Genomic DNA, 17102 nt, shown 5'->3' with positions numbered 1-17102 from the left:
TAATGTATTATATAATGATATAATGTATATTATAGATATAATAATATATATTATAGATATATAGATATAATAATATAATGTATAATATAATGTAATATTACATCAACATAATGCATATTATGAGTTAATCCATGTAGTGTTTCACAAGTTGTAGAAATTCTAATTATTATTGCATATAGTACATAAAATTACATTTAATGTATTATGTATAATACGCATATATGTATATGTAATAATGTATGATGTAATACATATAATGTATACATATAATGTGTATAAATTGCAGTGACTTGCAAACAGTAGGCGCTTAATAAATGTTTAAGTGACTAGATGCTGTCCAGGATTACCGCGACGATAATCACGGGCAAGAGAGGAATGGTTACTGATCATCATCATGGTCATTACATTACGAGCGTTACTTTCAGGGCTCCCACTGCAGACATCACCTGGGTGAGCCGGGGCCAGTCACTTCCCCTCCTGTACCTCACTTTCTCCCTCAGTAAGAAAGAGGGGGGGGGTGGGCGCAACTTGTGTCACGAGTAGCCAAGCGCCACAGAGAGGTGGGCTTAGGGGGTCGGCGGGGGACAAGGGGAGGGGAAATTTGACAGTTCTGAGATCCTGCCAAAGTCTCGGGCTCCAGGCGCCCCGCCCACTAGGCGGGACCGGAAGCGGCCTCAAGGGCGGAGCCTCACTCGAGGACTCCATTTCCCAGCGGGCCCCGGGGCCGAGGTGGGTCCCCCGGGGGGAGCGTGGGTCTCTGAATTTTGGAGAAGAGGGGGCGGGACAGGAAGTCACGTGCGCTCCCCTTGCCCGTCAGTCACGGGGGCGAGGCCGCTGGAGCGGTGTCTGGGGCGATGGCGGTGGAGACTCTGTCCCCAGACTGGGAGTTTGACCGCCTGGATGACGGCTCGCAGAGTAAGCGGGAGAAGCGGTCTGGGAGGGGGAGGCGGTGGATAGCTGGGCGTAGAGGCCCTGGGGGCTCCCCTTCTTCTGAGCCGGACCCCTCCGCGTCCTGCCTGCACCCTCGTTCCCAGAACGCCCGGGGCTTCCCCCGAGACTGTTCCCGGCCGGGACCTCCGCCCCTTCCCCCTGAGAGAGACTCCTCCATTCCCCTGGACTGCCCGCTGTAAATGACGCTCCCGAGGCGGAGTCCCTTGGGGCTGGCTGACGCCCGTGGCTGCCCCTCCCCCCGTGACCCCTGCAGGCTGACCCCCCCCGCCCCCTTTCACTTTTCCTCCCCCCACTTTTCCATTCCTCTTCCTCGCTGTTCTCTCCCTCCCAGCGTACTCACACTTCCCTCAGGCTGTCTTTTGAGTCCGCCAGTTCGGGTCCCCATTCGGTGCAGTTCCTTCCGATCCATGAACATTGATTAAACACCTACTGTGTGCTGGGCGTCGTGCTGAGCCCCGGGGATACTAAAAGAGGCAAGAGTTTAGCATCCAAAGATGCGCACAGAGACGCAGAGCCAGCTATTACTGGATAGAGAGGAAATAACAGAGGGAAGGCGCTGGAACCAAAGGGCATCTCCGGAAGGCCTCCTGGAGGAAGTGGGCTGTCGGCTGGGGCTGAAGGAAGCTGCCTCCTGAAAGGGCCGTCCCAGGGATGGCCAAGTCAGCACCTGCAGAAGCCCCGCCCCGGCACCTGCGTCCTGGGGGACTTGCCTTCCGCGTCGGGTTGGGGCGACTTTCCCAGAGTGAGGAGTTAAATAAACCGGGGTCTGGGTTTCTGTTCCTGTTTTTCTCTTTTAAAACCAGGATATTGAGAATTTGATTGATTTATTTTGTTTTCTCGTAGAAAAAAAAAAAAAAAGAAAACCTTTGCTTAGGGCTTCTGTGATGATTTTGGGGGTTGCTTTGCATCAAGCTGCGCTCAAAGATGCTTTCTTTAGTGCAGCTGCTCTTTTGGCTGGGAGAATCTTTATTCATTAAAGTCAATTCACTCGAGTGGCCTTCTGTTCGATGAAATTAAGTTATCCAGTTAGGATTGGAGGCAAAGGACCTGGGTTCAAATTGTGGCTCTCCTAATTATTTCCTAGCTATTTGATTTGAGCAAATCAACCTTCTCGATTAGTTCATTTATTGGATTCTGGCATTGAATTAGACCATTTGAGGGCCTTTCCAGTCCCAAATTCTATAGTTCTAATTTTAACGGGCACCTATAATTAGTAGATTTTGACAATTGGAAAATCTATGCCTTATTATTGTTTAGTAATGACTTAATAATTGGCAGTGTTTGCCTTATATGTATGTGTAGGAAGTGTATTTCAAAGTAAGCATTTTGTTTCTCCTGAGAAATTTTTGCCCAACCCCCAGCTATATGGGTATGTAAAATAGATATATCAAACATTTACTTATGATAAATCATAAACTTATTTTAAAATAATGCTTTGGTATACATATATAATTTAACCATTTCTTAAAGATGAAAGCAAATTTACATGTTAATGAGATGGATGTGCTTGTTTATTTTTACATAAAGAATAAAATTTTGGTGAAATATTTGATACTGCAAGACACAGAACATTTCAGAACTTTTAACTATTGACTTCCACATTCAGATACCACCCCATTTTAAGAAGCTTTGCTGTAAGGACAGCTAGATGGCTCAGTGGATAGAGCAACAATCTTGAAGTCTGGAGGATCCGAGTTGGGATCTGCTGAGACACTTAACAGTGTCCTAGCAGTGTGACCCTAGGCAAGTCCCTTAACCCCAAATGCCTTAGCAAAAAATAGAAAAAGAATCTTTGATATAGACAGTTGAGGATTTTAAATGGTCTTTAGTCGGATTAGTGTTTCACATGCACAGATTTTTCCTTATATTATACCTGTCATTAAAGTTTTATTTGCTTTGAATTCTAACCAAATCTTGGAGGATTAAAAACATTAACTACAATATAGTTAAATTTCTTTAATTTCTACATGAAGGGTGGATAGCATTAGGTACTGAACTTTATGATTTTTCCCTCATTTGCATTGTTGCTCAGAACTTTAGAAATATATTGGATGATATGTTCCTTTCCTCCTTTTGGGGAGGAATACTATGAGCAGTATATTTTTAATCAAACTTGTAGTTTTTATGGACTTGTTTATTCATGCAGAATTTTTCCATATTCTTGCATTTTGCAAATTTTTAAAAATAGAAATCATTTTACTAGCATTTAATTGACTCCATTTTTATTAGATTCTGCCTCTGATTTTACATACATTGTCTTGTTGCCAAGGTTTCCTTAATATGTTTTGACACATTAGCTTTTTATTCACCAATGTGTGACTGATCCAGTAAGGAGCAAATGGTTCAGCCATAAATTCTTCCACAGAAGTAAATTTTGATTGAAATTAGTAACAAACAACTTTTCACTTTATTTCTGATATTAGCTTAGTTTACTTGTTCTTAAATATATCACTTTACCTTCACCATTTATATTTAAGTGACAATGAGATGCTTTGTTGGGCCATCTTAGAGAAAATGTAACTAAGTAGAAGAACTATGGGAAAGACCCACTTTTTTATACTATGTCACATTGGAGATTATCCCTCTTCTTAAACTGCTTTACTATAGTTAAAAATTGGGTGGGTGTGAAATGTGAAAAAGATACATTAATTAGTTAATGGGTCTTAATATTTAGATAAATCATTGGTGAAATGAGAAAGCAATTCCTGATCTCCTAACTTCTTATATATTGTAGTTCAGTTATAGTGTATAGGGAAGATGCTTTCTTGTCTCATAAATTTTGAGTGTTCCTGTCATTAGGGGATGACTGAATTAGCTCTTTGGTTTTATAGAAACCAAAATTTACACAAAAATATAGAATTAAATATTAAAATAAAGATAAAGGGAAGAGATTTTTATTGAAATTACATGTTATATTTGAAAACAAAAGGATTCATCCAGATGGTTAAGATGAGATGATTATTTACATGTTTTTATAGTCCTTTTTAGACAGTCATATATATTCAAGATTCAGTCAGTCCAGTTATTAAAAACTTTCTCTCTGCCAGGTACTGTGCCAAATGCTGGCTCTATGTCTGTGCTTTGAGAGTCATGTTATCAATGAGTCTTTTAAGACCTTCTTTTCTGCTGTAGTAGATAATGTCATCCATATGCAAAAATGTGTGTGAAAAACACATTTTTAGGGAAAATGATTTTTTGAATGCTACTGGGCTAAAGTTTTGGCTTTGAAGAGAGATTATGTGAGCAGTTTTTTTTTTTTTTTTTTTAAGTTTAGGGCATATAGTTTATAGAAAATAAGATCTTAAATGTGATATCATATCTTTTTTTTTTTTTTTAATTTAATAGCCTTTTATTTACAGGATATATACATGGGTAACTTTACAGCATTAACAATTGCCAAACCTCTTGTTCCAATTTTTCACCTCTTAACCCTCCACCCCCTCCCCTAGATGGCAGGATGACCAGTAGATGTTAAATATATTAAAATATAAATTAGATACACAATAAGTATACATGACCAAAACGTTATTTTGCTGTACAAAAAGAATCAGACTCTGAAATATTGTACAATTAGCTTGTGAAGGAAATCAAAAATGCAGGTGTGCATAAATATAGGGATTGGGAATTCAATGTAATGGTTTTTAGTCATCTCCCAGAGTTCTTTTTCTGGGTATAGCTAGTTCAGTTCATTACTGCTCCATTAGAAATGATTTGGTTGATCTCGTTGCTGAGGATGGCCTGATCCATCAGAACTGGTCATCATCTAGTATTGTTGTTGAAGTATATAATGATCTCCTGGTCCTGCTCATTTCACTCAGCATCAGTTCGTGTAAGTCTCTCCAGGCCTTTCTGAAATCATCCTGTTGGTCATTTCTTACAGAACAGTAATATTCCATAATTTTCATATACCACAATTTATTCAGCCATTCTCCAACTGATGGACATCCATTCAGTTTCCAGTTTCTAGCCACTACAAAAAGGGCTGCCACAAACATTCGTGCACATACAGGTCCCTTTCCCTTCTTTATAATCTCTTTGGGATATAATCCCAGTAGTAACACTGCTGGATCAAAGGGTATGCACAGTTTGATAACTTTTTGAGCATAGTTCCAAACTACTCTCCAAAATGGTTGGATTCTTTCACAACTCCACCAACAATGCATCAATGTCCCAGTTTTCCCGCATCCCCTCCAACAATCATCATTATTTTTTCCTGTCATCTTAGCCAATCTGACAGGTGTGTAGTGGTATCTTAGAGTTGTCTTAATTTGCATTTCTCTGATTAATAATAACTTGGAGCATCTTTTCATATGACTAGAAATAGTTTCAATTTCTTCATCTGAGAATTGTCTGTTCATATCCTTTGACCATTTTTCAATTGGGGAATGGCTTGATTTTTTATAAATTAGAGTTAATTCTCTATATATTTTGGAAATGAGGCCTTTATCAGAACCTTTGACTGTAAAAATATTTTCCCAGTTTATTGCTTCCCTTCTAATCTTGTCTGCATTAGTTTTGTTTGTACAAAAACTTTTCAGTTTGGTATAATCGAAATTTTCTATTTTGTGATCAGTAATGATCTCTAGTTCTGCTTTGGTCATAAAGACCTTCCCCTTCCACAGGTCTGAGAGGTAAACTATCCTGTGTTTCTCTAATTTATTAATAATTTCATTCTTTATGCCTAGGTCATGAATCCATTTTGACCTTATCTTGGTGTACGGCGTTAAGTATGGATGTGATATCATATCTTAAGAAATTCATTACTGCTGTTTTCAATTACTGTAGTAACATTTATACAGCTATATTGACTCTTTCTCCCATGTACCTGTATTTTTTAAAAGCCTTGATTAAAGGGATAAAGTTTTTATTTTGCAGGGTTATAGGATAATCATTAGATTAGCTAGAAGTTATAAGCGATTCATTGCAAAAGTTCTTATGTGGCATCCTCAATGGTAGACGAATCAATATATCCACTGACAAAGGAAAGAATTCTTTAAAGTTTGGACTTAAACTTTCAGGAAAGTCCATTATCGTAGCATGAAATTTAGATAATTAACATCACTTTTAAATCAGAAGAAAAGTTTTTTGTTTTTTTTCCTCTTGAGTATGCCATATCAGCTGCTGTCTTTTGAAATTTGCTTTTTAGAAATTCATGCTGAAGTCCAGCTGAAGAATTATGGGAAATTTCTCGAAGAGTACACCTCCCAGCTAAGAAGAATTGAAGATGCTCTGGATAGCTCTGTGGGCGATGTTTGGGACTTCAGGCTTGACCCTATAGCACTAAAGGTCCGAATGGTTTATTTCTCAAAGAATTTTACATTGTTAAGAAATATTCATTCTTAGAATTTAGAACCTTATGGGTTAGAAGGCCTCCTGAGAGAATGTCTGCTGTGCCTCAGGTCCCACCCACAACCACTCATGTTTTCATTGTGCATCTTTCATTACTGTCAGTCAGACCCCCCTTATCCCCCTCAGAGAGTCTGATTTGGCTGCTCTCATCCAGTGTAGAGTCAGTGCCAGGAGCAGAGTCATGAGTTTCTGGTTTGAATGCTGTGGCTCAGATTGTCAATTTTTGGGCTAGAATGGCACTGAAGTGGCTGATTTCCCCCTCAGTTTTCTCCTCAGAAATTGATTGATTCTTTGTCTTTTTGGGGGGCCTCCTAACCTCCTGAATCAGGCAGCTCTCATATTTAATCCAAGAAATTGTTGTTTGGGGGCAGCTAAGTGGCAACAACTAGTTAGCACCAGTCCTGGTCAGGAGGACCTGAGTTCAAATTTGGCCTCAGACACTTAACACTTCCTGGCTATGTGACCCTGGGCAAGTCACTTAACCCCAAATTGCCTCAGCAAAAAAAAGAAAAGAAAGAAAGAAAAAAAGAAATTGATGTTTGTTCCTCATTCTCAGAGTTCCAGGGATACCAGGAGGTGATGTCTTGATTTGCAAGTGAATTGAGTTTAAGTGAAGCAGGGCAACTCCAGAATTCCTGCTCTGATGTATGGCAATTCCTTCTTGTCCTTTTGAGTGGAAAGAACAGCTCCTTCTGCCATTAAGTCCTCATCTAGTTAAAGGCCAGGCTTAAATCCACCATCATTTGTCTTTTTCAGGAAAAATAACCTGAGAGTTAAAAATCCTTATCATTAAAAAGATTCCCAAACCTCTCATTATCTTTGCATCCAAGACTACAGTATTTAAAACTAGAAAATTCTTAGTGTTCTTTTTAGCTTCATTTCTAATTCTTAACTTTCTTTTGCCCTTCCTCTCCATCCTCACTCCCTTCTTCAGTTCTTCTATCCTACTTGCAGTGGCTATCCACTAAATTGACTTCTTTCAAAGCCCTTCTCAACATATATTTCTTTTCCAAAGAATTTATCTGTTCTGAACAATATCAGAATTAACATTGGATAAGATTTATAATCCATACACCCTAGTAATCTCATAGCCTTCAGTGGTAAAAGGATCCATAGGTTTGAATGGATGAACTCCTTTGTGGGGTCCACAGCAGTGGATCTGAGATTCCAACCAGTCTAATGCCATTCCCACTATCCCACTCTTTTACCCTAGTTATTGGGTTGTTAAGAGGGCAGAGTTTTCTGGCCTCTAGAGTTTTAGTGATGGATTTCCCAAAAATTCCCTGAAGTTTCCCTAAAAATCTCCACGATGGGTCAGTTATTTGTGAGTTTTTTAACTTTTTGCAGCTCCTTGTATGGATTCAGCCTGTAGCAGCACCTCTTTGAGTAATGAGTAACATTTATTAATGACTATGTAAAAGCATTTCTTTTTATTTGTCTTAAACTGACCTCTCAAGTCTCAAGCTTTAAGGAGCTATCTTCTGATTTTCCTATGCCATAACCTGATGTAAGAGTTATGCGGTTTGTGACTTCATAAACTTTCAGGATTTCTCTGTGTTTCTAGACCAAGAATGCTCATCTTTTTAATGCATTCTCCTCCTTTTTCTGACTGTTGTAGAAGGCTTTTTATGATCTTCCTGTAATTTGCTCTTTTCATTTAGCAAATATTTTATGATCTTCTCTGATTTCAAGCTAAATAAAACACAGTTGTTTAGTTAGTGCCCGTGACATGACATAAACCATATACCAATAACTTTTAAGACATGGTGTATATGTGGAGTGCCATGAGAGGCCCTATGTATTCTTGTAGTTAAAAAGAAAGGGAACAATCACTTTCACTTGGTGGGATCAGGGAAGACTTCATGGAAGTGGTGGTATTTGTATGAAACCTTGAATGATAGATTTTTTTTTTCAAAATGGTGATTAGAATTGCTTATCATGCTCCTGCTATTAAGTAAACCATGGTTTTGTACAGTGATGAAAGAAGGTTTTCTGTCTTGTTCCCATCACTTTTGTTAAGACTCACTGTTTTGTTTGGATACTTTGGATGAATCAGGCTGATGTCTTCAGGTACTCTTCCTGTGCCTTGACTGATAACTCAGAGAACTTCATCTTCTAAGTATATTTTAGGTTATTTTCCCTTAATGCATTAGTTTGCACTTTCTCTCATTTTAATTCATAAGTTACCTAAGATTACTCAGGGGACAACCAAAATTAGCCCAGTGGAATTAATACCTAAATGAGAACTGTATCCTATCAAAAAAGCTCCTTCCTTGTGTTTCCTTCAGTTTTTAATCATTTGTCTTAATTAGTTCATAGAACTGGGGCTGTTTGACCTGGAAAAGAGAATACTTGGGATGGGATGGGATGGGGAGCACATTATAGCTATGTCATCAAGAATGTGAAAGCTTATCATGTGAAAGAGGCCTTACTGTCTTATTTGGTCCCAGAATGTTGGGCTGAAACCACCAAAGATCTCTTCTCAGAACTCATGGTATTTATTTCAGTACTGAGCATGTTGTAACTATAGGCCCTAATATGTTTGCAATTTTCAAACTAAAAAGTGTTTTTTTCCTTGCTCTTAAACAGTTGTTGCCTTATGAACAGTCTTCCCTTTTGGAGCTCATAAAGACAGAAAACAAGGTAAAGAATCTTAATAGTTAAATATAAAAATAAAAATTGTTAGATATGTTATCTCCTAATTTTTTCCCTCTATTTTGCTCAATTAAACCAGGTCTTAAACAAAGTCATCACTGTGTATGCTGCTCTTTGTTGTGAAATCAAGAAATTAAAGTATGAGGTAATTATTAAGGCTATATTGTAAATGGTCCCTAAAATGGGTATTTTTCAAATAAATAATCCATCAAATATGGCCTAATTTTTTTTTTTTTTTTTAGCTTGAATCAAATGTGTTGAATCCACTATCCTTTGAACTTTAGCTCAGGGATCATCAAAGGACTGGCAGAAGCTTTGGTAGCAACTGTTCCCTTCTAACTTTGCCCCTAACTCTTCTGCTCCTGTCTGATAGGGGATGTATGTTAATTAAAATGGGCAAGGAAGCAGGAAGAAATATAGGGAAAGGGAATCATGAAATGATTATTTTGAGAATACTAGAAATATCACTTTATCCTGATGATTAAAATTGTCCCAGTTAAATAGACCTAAATAATTTAGTGGGCATTGAGTGTTTACAGATCATTTTGCCAGTTATTAGAGATATACAGAGGTGCCCTCAAGGACCCGTGTGAGTGAGTGAGTGTGTGTGTGAGTGAGAGAGAGTGAGAGAGGGAGAGACATAGAGAGAGAATCAGGGGAAAGAGAAGGCAGAGAAATCCTGAAGAACAGCCTGAGAGATTGAATAAGGATCATAGAAAGTCTTCTGGAGGTGTGAGTCGCCTGAATTGAGTGTGAAGGGAGAAAAGGATTTCAGAGAGTTGTGAAGTGGTCAGTGAGAACAAGGCCCCAGGGAAGAGCGGGCAGGATCTGTGGGTGTGAATACATTGTGAAAGAAGGCGGGAAAGTTAGGATTGGGGAGGCCCGAGTCATCCTGAGGAGTGGGCATTCAGTAGGCAATTGGGAGCCAGGTAAGAAGTTTGAGTGGTGGGAGTGTAGTGAATGGACTTAGCCATTACATGGATAACTTAGGTTTGTGGAGGGCTTTGAGGTTTATAAAGCTATTTTCTCTCAGCAGTGTTTGTTCAGTCTGGCATAGCTAATAAGTCAGTAGTTGATCATGAGAGCTACAAAGGCCCTTGGTGACCCTCTTCCACAGGGCTTCATTCTATCCTAGGAACTGAGAGCTAGACAAATGGAAGGATTTGCCCATGGCTCTAGAGCCACTTAATGGCAGAGGTTACTCTCTAATCTTCTGATGGCGAGATGGGTACTCTCCTTCCTTGGCAGCGGCATGCGGGGTAGCCATGAGAGAAAGGTGGAGAGAGGGAGGCAGGGGACCACCGCTGTGGCAGTGCCTACATATGGTGCTGATAGTGGGTATGGGCAGAGGCTGTATAAATGGGTACTGGGCCACTGGGGTGGGGCCCTGAGATTTGAAGTCTGGGTGAGTGATATGGTTGATAAGCTTGGGTTGCCCTTCAATCACATCCCAGCTTGTGCTTGATGTTGTTGGGAAAAGTCCTACCATGTAGGTCACAAGAGCTACCAAAGGTGTCACGGGAACCCCCCACGGCCTCAGACTTCTGATACTCATCTGTGTATAGACAAAGCCCATGTGCCTGCTAAAAACATAATTTTTCTTTTCTTTGAAACAGGCTGAAACTAAATTTTACAATGGTCTTTTGTTTTATGGGGAAGGAGGTAAGTTCTCTAAAAACTGGTGTGGTAATGATGGCTTTCTTTCCCCATGATGGAAATTTACAAAGATGAAGCTTTAAACAATCCTTTGCAAAGAGGTTACATTGTCATGGGGGAGAGAAGAAATAACTTTGTACAGAAAACATTTACATTAAATAGTTATATAGCTTAAGTAAAGAGTTAAATATAATGTATTTTGGGAGCGAGAGCTTTGGAGAGGGGGGCACGTAGACATTTGAGCAGAGTTGTGGGAATATCTGTGGGATATTAGGTACATCTAAAGATAGTACTTTAGTTTAAAACTGGCATGTTTTTGGTCCCTGAAAATGACTCCTGACTTCTGAAATTTGCCTTTGTTGTCTTTCTAAAGCCACAGATTCCAGCATGGCGGAAGGTGATTGCCAAATTCAAATGGGGAGATTCATTTCATTCTTACAGGTAAATTAACTTGCTGTTTTCCTAGAATTGTTTTTTAGCCTTTTGTATGTTATGGGTCCCAACCAATATCTCACTTTTATTGGGGACTTTCTTGGAATCAGGCAATAGGGCACTGAGTGCCCTTGGGGAGCTTATGTTTTATTAGTGAAGAAAACATGTATATGAATATAAACTATGTTCATGTATGTTAACACATACAAAAATATGTACAATAACTACTGAGTAAATAGTTTGGTGGGGCATGGGGGTGACAATAGTAGATGGGTGGATCAGGAAAAGTTTGGTGGAGAAGATTTTTTTGAGCAGAGTTTTTGAAGGAAGCAAGGGATTTTAAAGAGCTGGGACTGCATTCTAAGCATCAGGCATCACTACTTAGTGCAAAGGTGTAGAAATAGGAGGCCATGTGTGAAGAACAGCCAAAGATCATTCTGGCATGAAGGTCACTTGTACAAAAAGGGTGACATCATTTACTCACAAAGATTATTCATCATGATATTTTTGTTGTCCAGATGGAAAAGCATAAACGAGGCTACAGCACATTTAAATGTATGGGGAAATTCTTAATCCACCAGACCAGTCAGTGCTACTTGAACAAAGGTCTTTAATGGTGTGTCACAGGGATCTTGTACTTCAATATTTTTATTAATGACCTGGGTAAAAGCTGGTGTACTTAACTGAATCTTTGGATGACACAAAGCCTAGAGGATAGCTCTCAGGATAGGATTCTATTATCTTAAAGATCTTGACAGGCCAGGACATTTATTAATCTAATAGGGATAAATATCAAATGTCAAACTTCACAAATATAAGATATGGGAAGTATGGTTAGGCAGCAATTCTAAAAGTGATCTTGGACTATTAATGGATTACAACCTCACTGTCTCAGCAGTGGGATATAGCAACCCCAAAAGGTAATGTTTCATCTCAGCAGGGGATGGTTTCTTTGAACTCTGCTGCAGTTTCTAGACTCCAGCAGAGAATTAGTTCAGTGCAGGTTTCTGCTCAAGGAATTTTTTGGATTTGTTATATTTTACATTTGTAATAAACTCCTTCTAATTGGATTTAGCCTATGATTGTATATAGTTTGTTAGAGATCTTTTTTCAGATTAAGATTTTGTCATGTGATATATTGGCAGTCCCTCCTGGCATATTTGTATCTGCAAATTTGATAAGCAGCTCACACAGAAGCAGTGATAAAAATATTGGACAGAACAGGCCCAAGACTGGAACCTCAAAGCCTAGCCAGCTTGAGTAACTGCAATCTTCAATCAAATAACCCGATCATAATTTAAACCATTTCAGAGGACTTTATAAAATTAAAAATTAAATTATACTGGTTTGGGTGAAGGTGAATAAAAAAAATCAAGGAAGAAGTTAAAAAATCTTCCAGTTATTTCCCATCTAAATAAAAAGCTTCTTCTATCTTTGAGAAGGGCAATAATGTCTAAAATAAAATCTGATTAGAGCTGTTAGAAACTTGAAGATCATTCTGTAATCCATTGGAATGGTTAAGAGATACTTGTGAATCTGTGAGTGTTAAGTGGAAAGCTCCGATGTCTTGCGAAGAAAAATAGTTATTAAACTAGGCTTCATTAGCCACATAATCTAAGACGATAAGCTCAGAAGTGAAATGCAATAGTTTTTGTAAATTCTGGGGAAAGAACAAGAACGTAGATTAACTCTTAGTTGACTGCAAATAGAAATGATTTTACTATGCTTACTTTGTCATACAGCTATGATACCCCCAGGTCGTATATGACCTCAGAGTCTTTCAAAGTGAAGCTTTCTTTCTTTTGGATTGAAGTTTGGAACAAGATGGAACCTTGGGAAGGTTACTCTCTTGGTTCCAAGGAGTGTGTAGTAAAATGTGGATTGCTTGAGGGGGTTAATGGCCTGGGGATGACGATTAATGAAAGTTATCTGATTCTGATGAGCTTTGAGTGCCATAAATTCCAGTTTAAAAAATACTTGGAGAAAACAACTATGTAACATGTCCCCCATTTGTCATTTCAGGAACTCTCTTGTTTTGTTACGAGGTGCTATGAAGTGGTGATGAATGTAGTCCATCAATTGGCCGCCCTTTATATCAGTAACAAGTAATGATTTTCAGAAATACTTTTGTTTTTCTATTATAGATACATAAAAAGTTGTTTTTCTTCAATTCTGCCTATAATTCTTGCTGTGTTTGAGTTAGAATCTGAACAAAGTAATCTCACAGGCCTGTTTATAATGTTGATTAAATTCAGGTGAATCCAAACTGAAGATGAGAAGATTAGTCTTTACTGTAGCTTCTAGGCTTCATTTTCCACTCTCAGTCCTCCAGGCTTACAGGAACAAGACAAGTAAGGATTTAGGTTTCTTAGGTTTCCATATCTGTAGGCCTACTTATAGAGAGTAATTCAAAATTGTAAAGTACTTTATATTTTCCAAAGCAGTTTCCATAACTTCCACAAGCATGATCACCTTTTACCTTTGTAGTAGCTAGGTAAGGAGAGAGATGGGATAGAAGTCTCTATTTTTTAGTTTAGGAAGCTGACTTTTAGGCAATTGGTTTTGCCTGAGTTCATCTTGTAAATTGGCAGCTTCAGGATGAGCGCCTAGTCTCCTGGCTCCTAGTCCAGTGTGCTTTTCACTTTATCATTTTGTCTCTGACTTTTCTCTCCTTGATTCCAGAAGATACTAGTAATGTTATTCCTATTTCTTACCCTGGAATGAGACAATTATCTTATGTTTTTCATTTATGAATGGAGTGCTGCTGACCCAGTATCAGTAGGAATGTAGGTTCTTAGGTTCATAGAATGGTAAGAGTTGAAATGATTCTTAGAGGTCTTCTAGTACAACAATCCTCATTTTACAGTTGAGGAAACTGAGCCTGCTACCACTTTTCTTAAATTCTCATAGCTAGTCAGTCATGAGCTAGTATTAAAAACCCGGTTTCCTGATTCCCAAGCTCATAGGCCATCCCTCAAATGACCTTTTTCTTGTCTTTTTTTTTTTTTTTCCCATGTTGTTGAGTTGTGCAGTTGTGATTGATGGTTTGTGACCCTATGGACCATAGTATCGCAGGCCTTTCTATCTTTCTCTATGTTCCAAAGCTCATTTTCATTGCTTCCATGACACCATCTATCCATCTCATCCTTTGCTATCCCCTTCTTCTTGAGCCTTCAGTCTTTCCCCACATCAGGTTCTTTTCCCTGGAGTCCTGTCTTCTCATTATGTAGCCAGGATATTTAAGCTTCTGCTTCAATATTTGACCTTCCAGTGAATAGTCTGAGTTGATTTCTTTACATATTGACTGATTTGACCTTCTTGCTGTTCAGGGGATTCTTAGAAGTCTCCAGCACCAGTTTGGAAGCATCAATTCTGTGACATTTAGCTTTCCTTACTGTCCAGCTCTCATAACCATACATTGCTGTTGGAAAAAGAATAACATTGACTGTATGAACTTAAGTCAGCAAGGTAACATCTCTGCTTTTCAAGATGCTGTCCAGGTTTGCCATAAGGAGCAAACATTTTCTGATTTCATAGCTGCAGTCACCATGTGGTGTTTGAGGCCGTGAATAACTTCAGTTAAGCTTCAGGCTAGCTTTTATAGTCTTCTCTTTCACCTTCATCAAGAAGCTGTTTAGTTCTTCACTTTCTGCCATCAGAGTGGTATCATACTCATAACTGAGACTGTTGGTAGCTTTCCCCACAACTTTAATTCCAGCTTTTAACTTATCCAGCCTGGCATTTTGCATGATGTGCTCTGCATATAAGTTAAATAAATAAAGTGACAATATACAGTCTTGTTGTACTCCTTACCCTGTCTCAAACCAGTCAGTTTTTCACATTCAGTTCTTACTGTTGCTTCTTGACCTGCATATAGATTCCTCGGGAGACCAGTAAGATGATCTTGCACTCCCTTCTCCATAAGGACTTGCCACAGTTTGGTGTGATCCACATAGTCAAAGGCTTTAGTGTAGTCCATGAAGCAGAAATAGAAGTTTTTTCTGGAACTCCCATAATCCATCCAGTGTTGACAGTTTGGTCTCTACTTCCTCTGCCTCTTTGAAAACCATTCTGTATTTCTGGTAACTGCAAACTATTTGAGTTATTTTTTAATTTCCTTCTCTACCATTCCAGTCTTTTGTAATGAATGGGACATCTTTTATTTGGTGTTATATTTAGATGTTGTAGGTCTTTGACTTTGGCCTCTTCGGCATCAGTGTTAGGCTTGTGTTACTGTGATGATGAACAGTTTGCTTGGATTAGAATGGATATCATTGTATCATTTTTGAAGATATATTCCAATCCTGCTTTTTTCCCCCTTTTTGTAGACTATGCCAGCTGCTGATAAGGGATTCTTCCCCGCAGTTATATATGTAATGAACACCTGAATTAAATTCACTCATTCTCTCCATTTAAGTTCACTGACACTTGGATGTTGATGTTCAAACTTTCATCTCCAGTTTGACCACATCAATCTTACCTTGGTTCATAGATCTTACATTCCAGGTTCCTGTGGAATATTCATCTTAATAGCAGAGGACCTTCCTCTCGTCACTTTGGCTAAGCTGCTTTTTAGTATTTGCCACTGGACTCCTTCTGGAGCTACTTGTAGTTGTCCTCTGCCCTTCCCCAGTAACATGTTGAACACCTTCCAACTAAGAGGCTCATCTTCAGGTGTCATCTCTTTTATTATCATTTTAATACTGTCCATGGGGCTTTCTGGGTGAAGGTACTAGAGTGGATGGCCAGTTCATTTTCTAGAGAATCTCTTTTTGTCAGAACTCTCCATTGTCTTAGAGTAACCTTGCATGGCAAAGCTCTTATTCATTGAACTATATGAGTCCCTCTGCCTTGACAAGGCAGTGATCCAGGATCTTGTCTGATGTGAGCTATTTCTAGTAAGCCTAACAGTAGAATTTGCTTCACAGTAGATAAGACAGAGTTCTAGCAGTTGGGGTAAGACCATTCCCAGTTATATTGCATTTCTTTGCTTCTGCCTTGGGGTGTCTTACATTCGTAATATATGTTTGTGGAGTTGTTGGGGAGAAGAACATGGATGGGGACAAAAATTGTGTGGTAAGACCTTCACTGGCTTAGCGCTGGCAGGAACCTAGAGACCATTTAATCTACCTTCTTCACTTTAATTGAGGAAACGAGGCATTAAGCGCTTAAGTGAGTTGCATAATATCACACACTAAATGACAGAGGTGGGGTTGGATCCTCTTCCTGAAGGGATCTGAAGCTCTGTCCACTGTGACATATTAGATGCACTGAACCTCTTCTGTGAAGGGTACTGAATCAGGGCATCTGAGGTGGGAAGTGGGAAGGTGGGATGTGGGAAGGCGGGACACACAACCTCTAGGTTATATGAAGTTCCTGTTCTCAGGGAATCAAACTTAAAAAAGCTAACAAAATTCATATTTCCATGCTTTTTCTCCCTGTAAGTCTCTAAGGGGGTTAGTGCAAACATTTGATTTCCAGTTTACAGCCTGCAGATGCTGAAGCATTAAGAGCCTAAATGATTTGCTCAGGATGACTCAGCTAGTATTAGCTGGTATTGAGATTTGAATTCAGGCCTTGTGTTTCCCAACAGTAGTCTTCTCTCAGTGACACTGCTTCTAATTAAGTGCTTTTCAGTACTAGGTGAGAATCTATGAACCAGCTTCTTAAAATGGATAACTGGGTTTGATAGTGATGGCTGGTTTGATCACATTAACTTTTAGTTATTACTGTTAAGACTTAATGGAGAGAAATGCATATTAAACTTATTAAGAGCTATCTCTTGTCTAGTCGTATAAAGCTGGTTAGTGTTTGACCAATGTTCCGTTTTGTTTCTTGTAGGATTGCACCCAAAATCATAGAAACAACTGGAGTCCATTTTCAGGTAAGAGTGCTTTGAGTGAAAAACCATCACATTCATTTAAAAAAATGTTTTTATGTTAAATTTTTATTATTTTTTTATTAAAGCCTTTTATTTTCAAAACATATGCATGAAAAATTTTTCAACATTGACCCTTGCAAAACCTTGCGTTTCAAATTTTCCCCCCACTCCCTCCTCT

At 38.8% G+C, this 17102-nt stretch overlaps 1 protein-coding gene across 2 annotated transcripts in view; it reads left to right on the top strand.

Moving 5' to 3' along the window:
- The first annotated feature begins 731 nt into the window (after window positions 1-731).
- Window positions 732-17102, top strand: part of WASHC4 (WASH complex subunit 4) — a 52183-nt gene continuing 35812 nt past the window's right edge. For both annotated transcript variants that reach the window (XM_031939928.1, XM_031939927.1), the window contains exons 1-8: window positions 732-915; window positions 6098-6237; window positions 8890-8943; window positions 9035-9100; window positions 10572-10617; window positions 10985-11052; window positions 13066-13148; window positions 16885-16927. In XM_031939928.1, coding sequence (XP_031795788.1) covers window positions 855-915; window positions 6098-6237; window positions 8890-8943; window positions 9035-9100; window positions 10572-10617; window positions 10985-11052; window positions 13066-13148; window positions 16885-16927 — 561 coding nt within the window. In that variant the 5' untranslated portion in view covers window positions 732-854. The remainder of the gene's footprint in view (window positions 916-6097; window positions 6238-8889; window positions 8944-9034; window positions 9101-10571; window positions 10618-10984; window positions 11053-13065; window positions 13149-16884; window positions 16928-17102) is intronic.

This window comes from Sarcophilus harrisii, chromosome 5 (genome assembly GCF_902635505.1).
Source record: "Sarcophilus harrisii chromosome 5, mSarHar1.11, whole genome shotgun sequence".
In the NCBI taxonomy this organism is placed as follows: domain Eukaryota; kingdom Metazoa; phylum Chordata; class Mammalia; order Dasyuromorphia; family Dasyuridae; genus Sarcophilus; species Sarcophilus harrisii.
The sequence above is the reverse complement of the archived record's forward strand: the minus strand, read 5'-3'. Positions and strand labels throughout refer to the sequence as shown.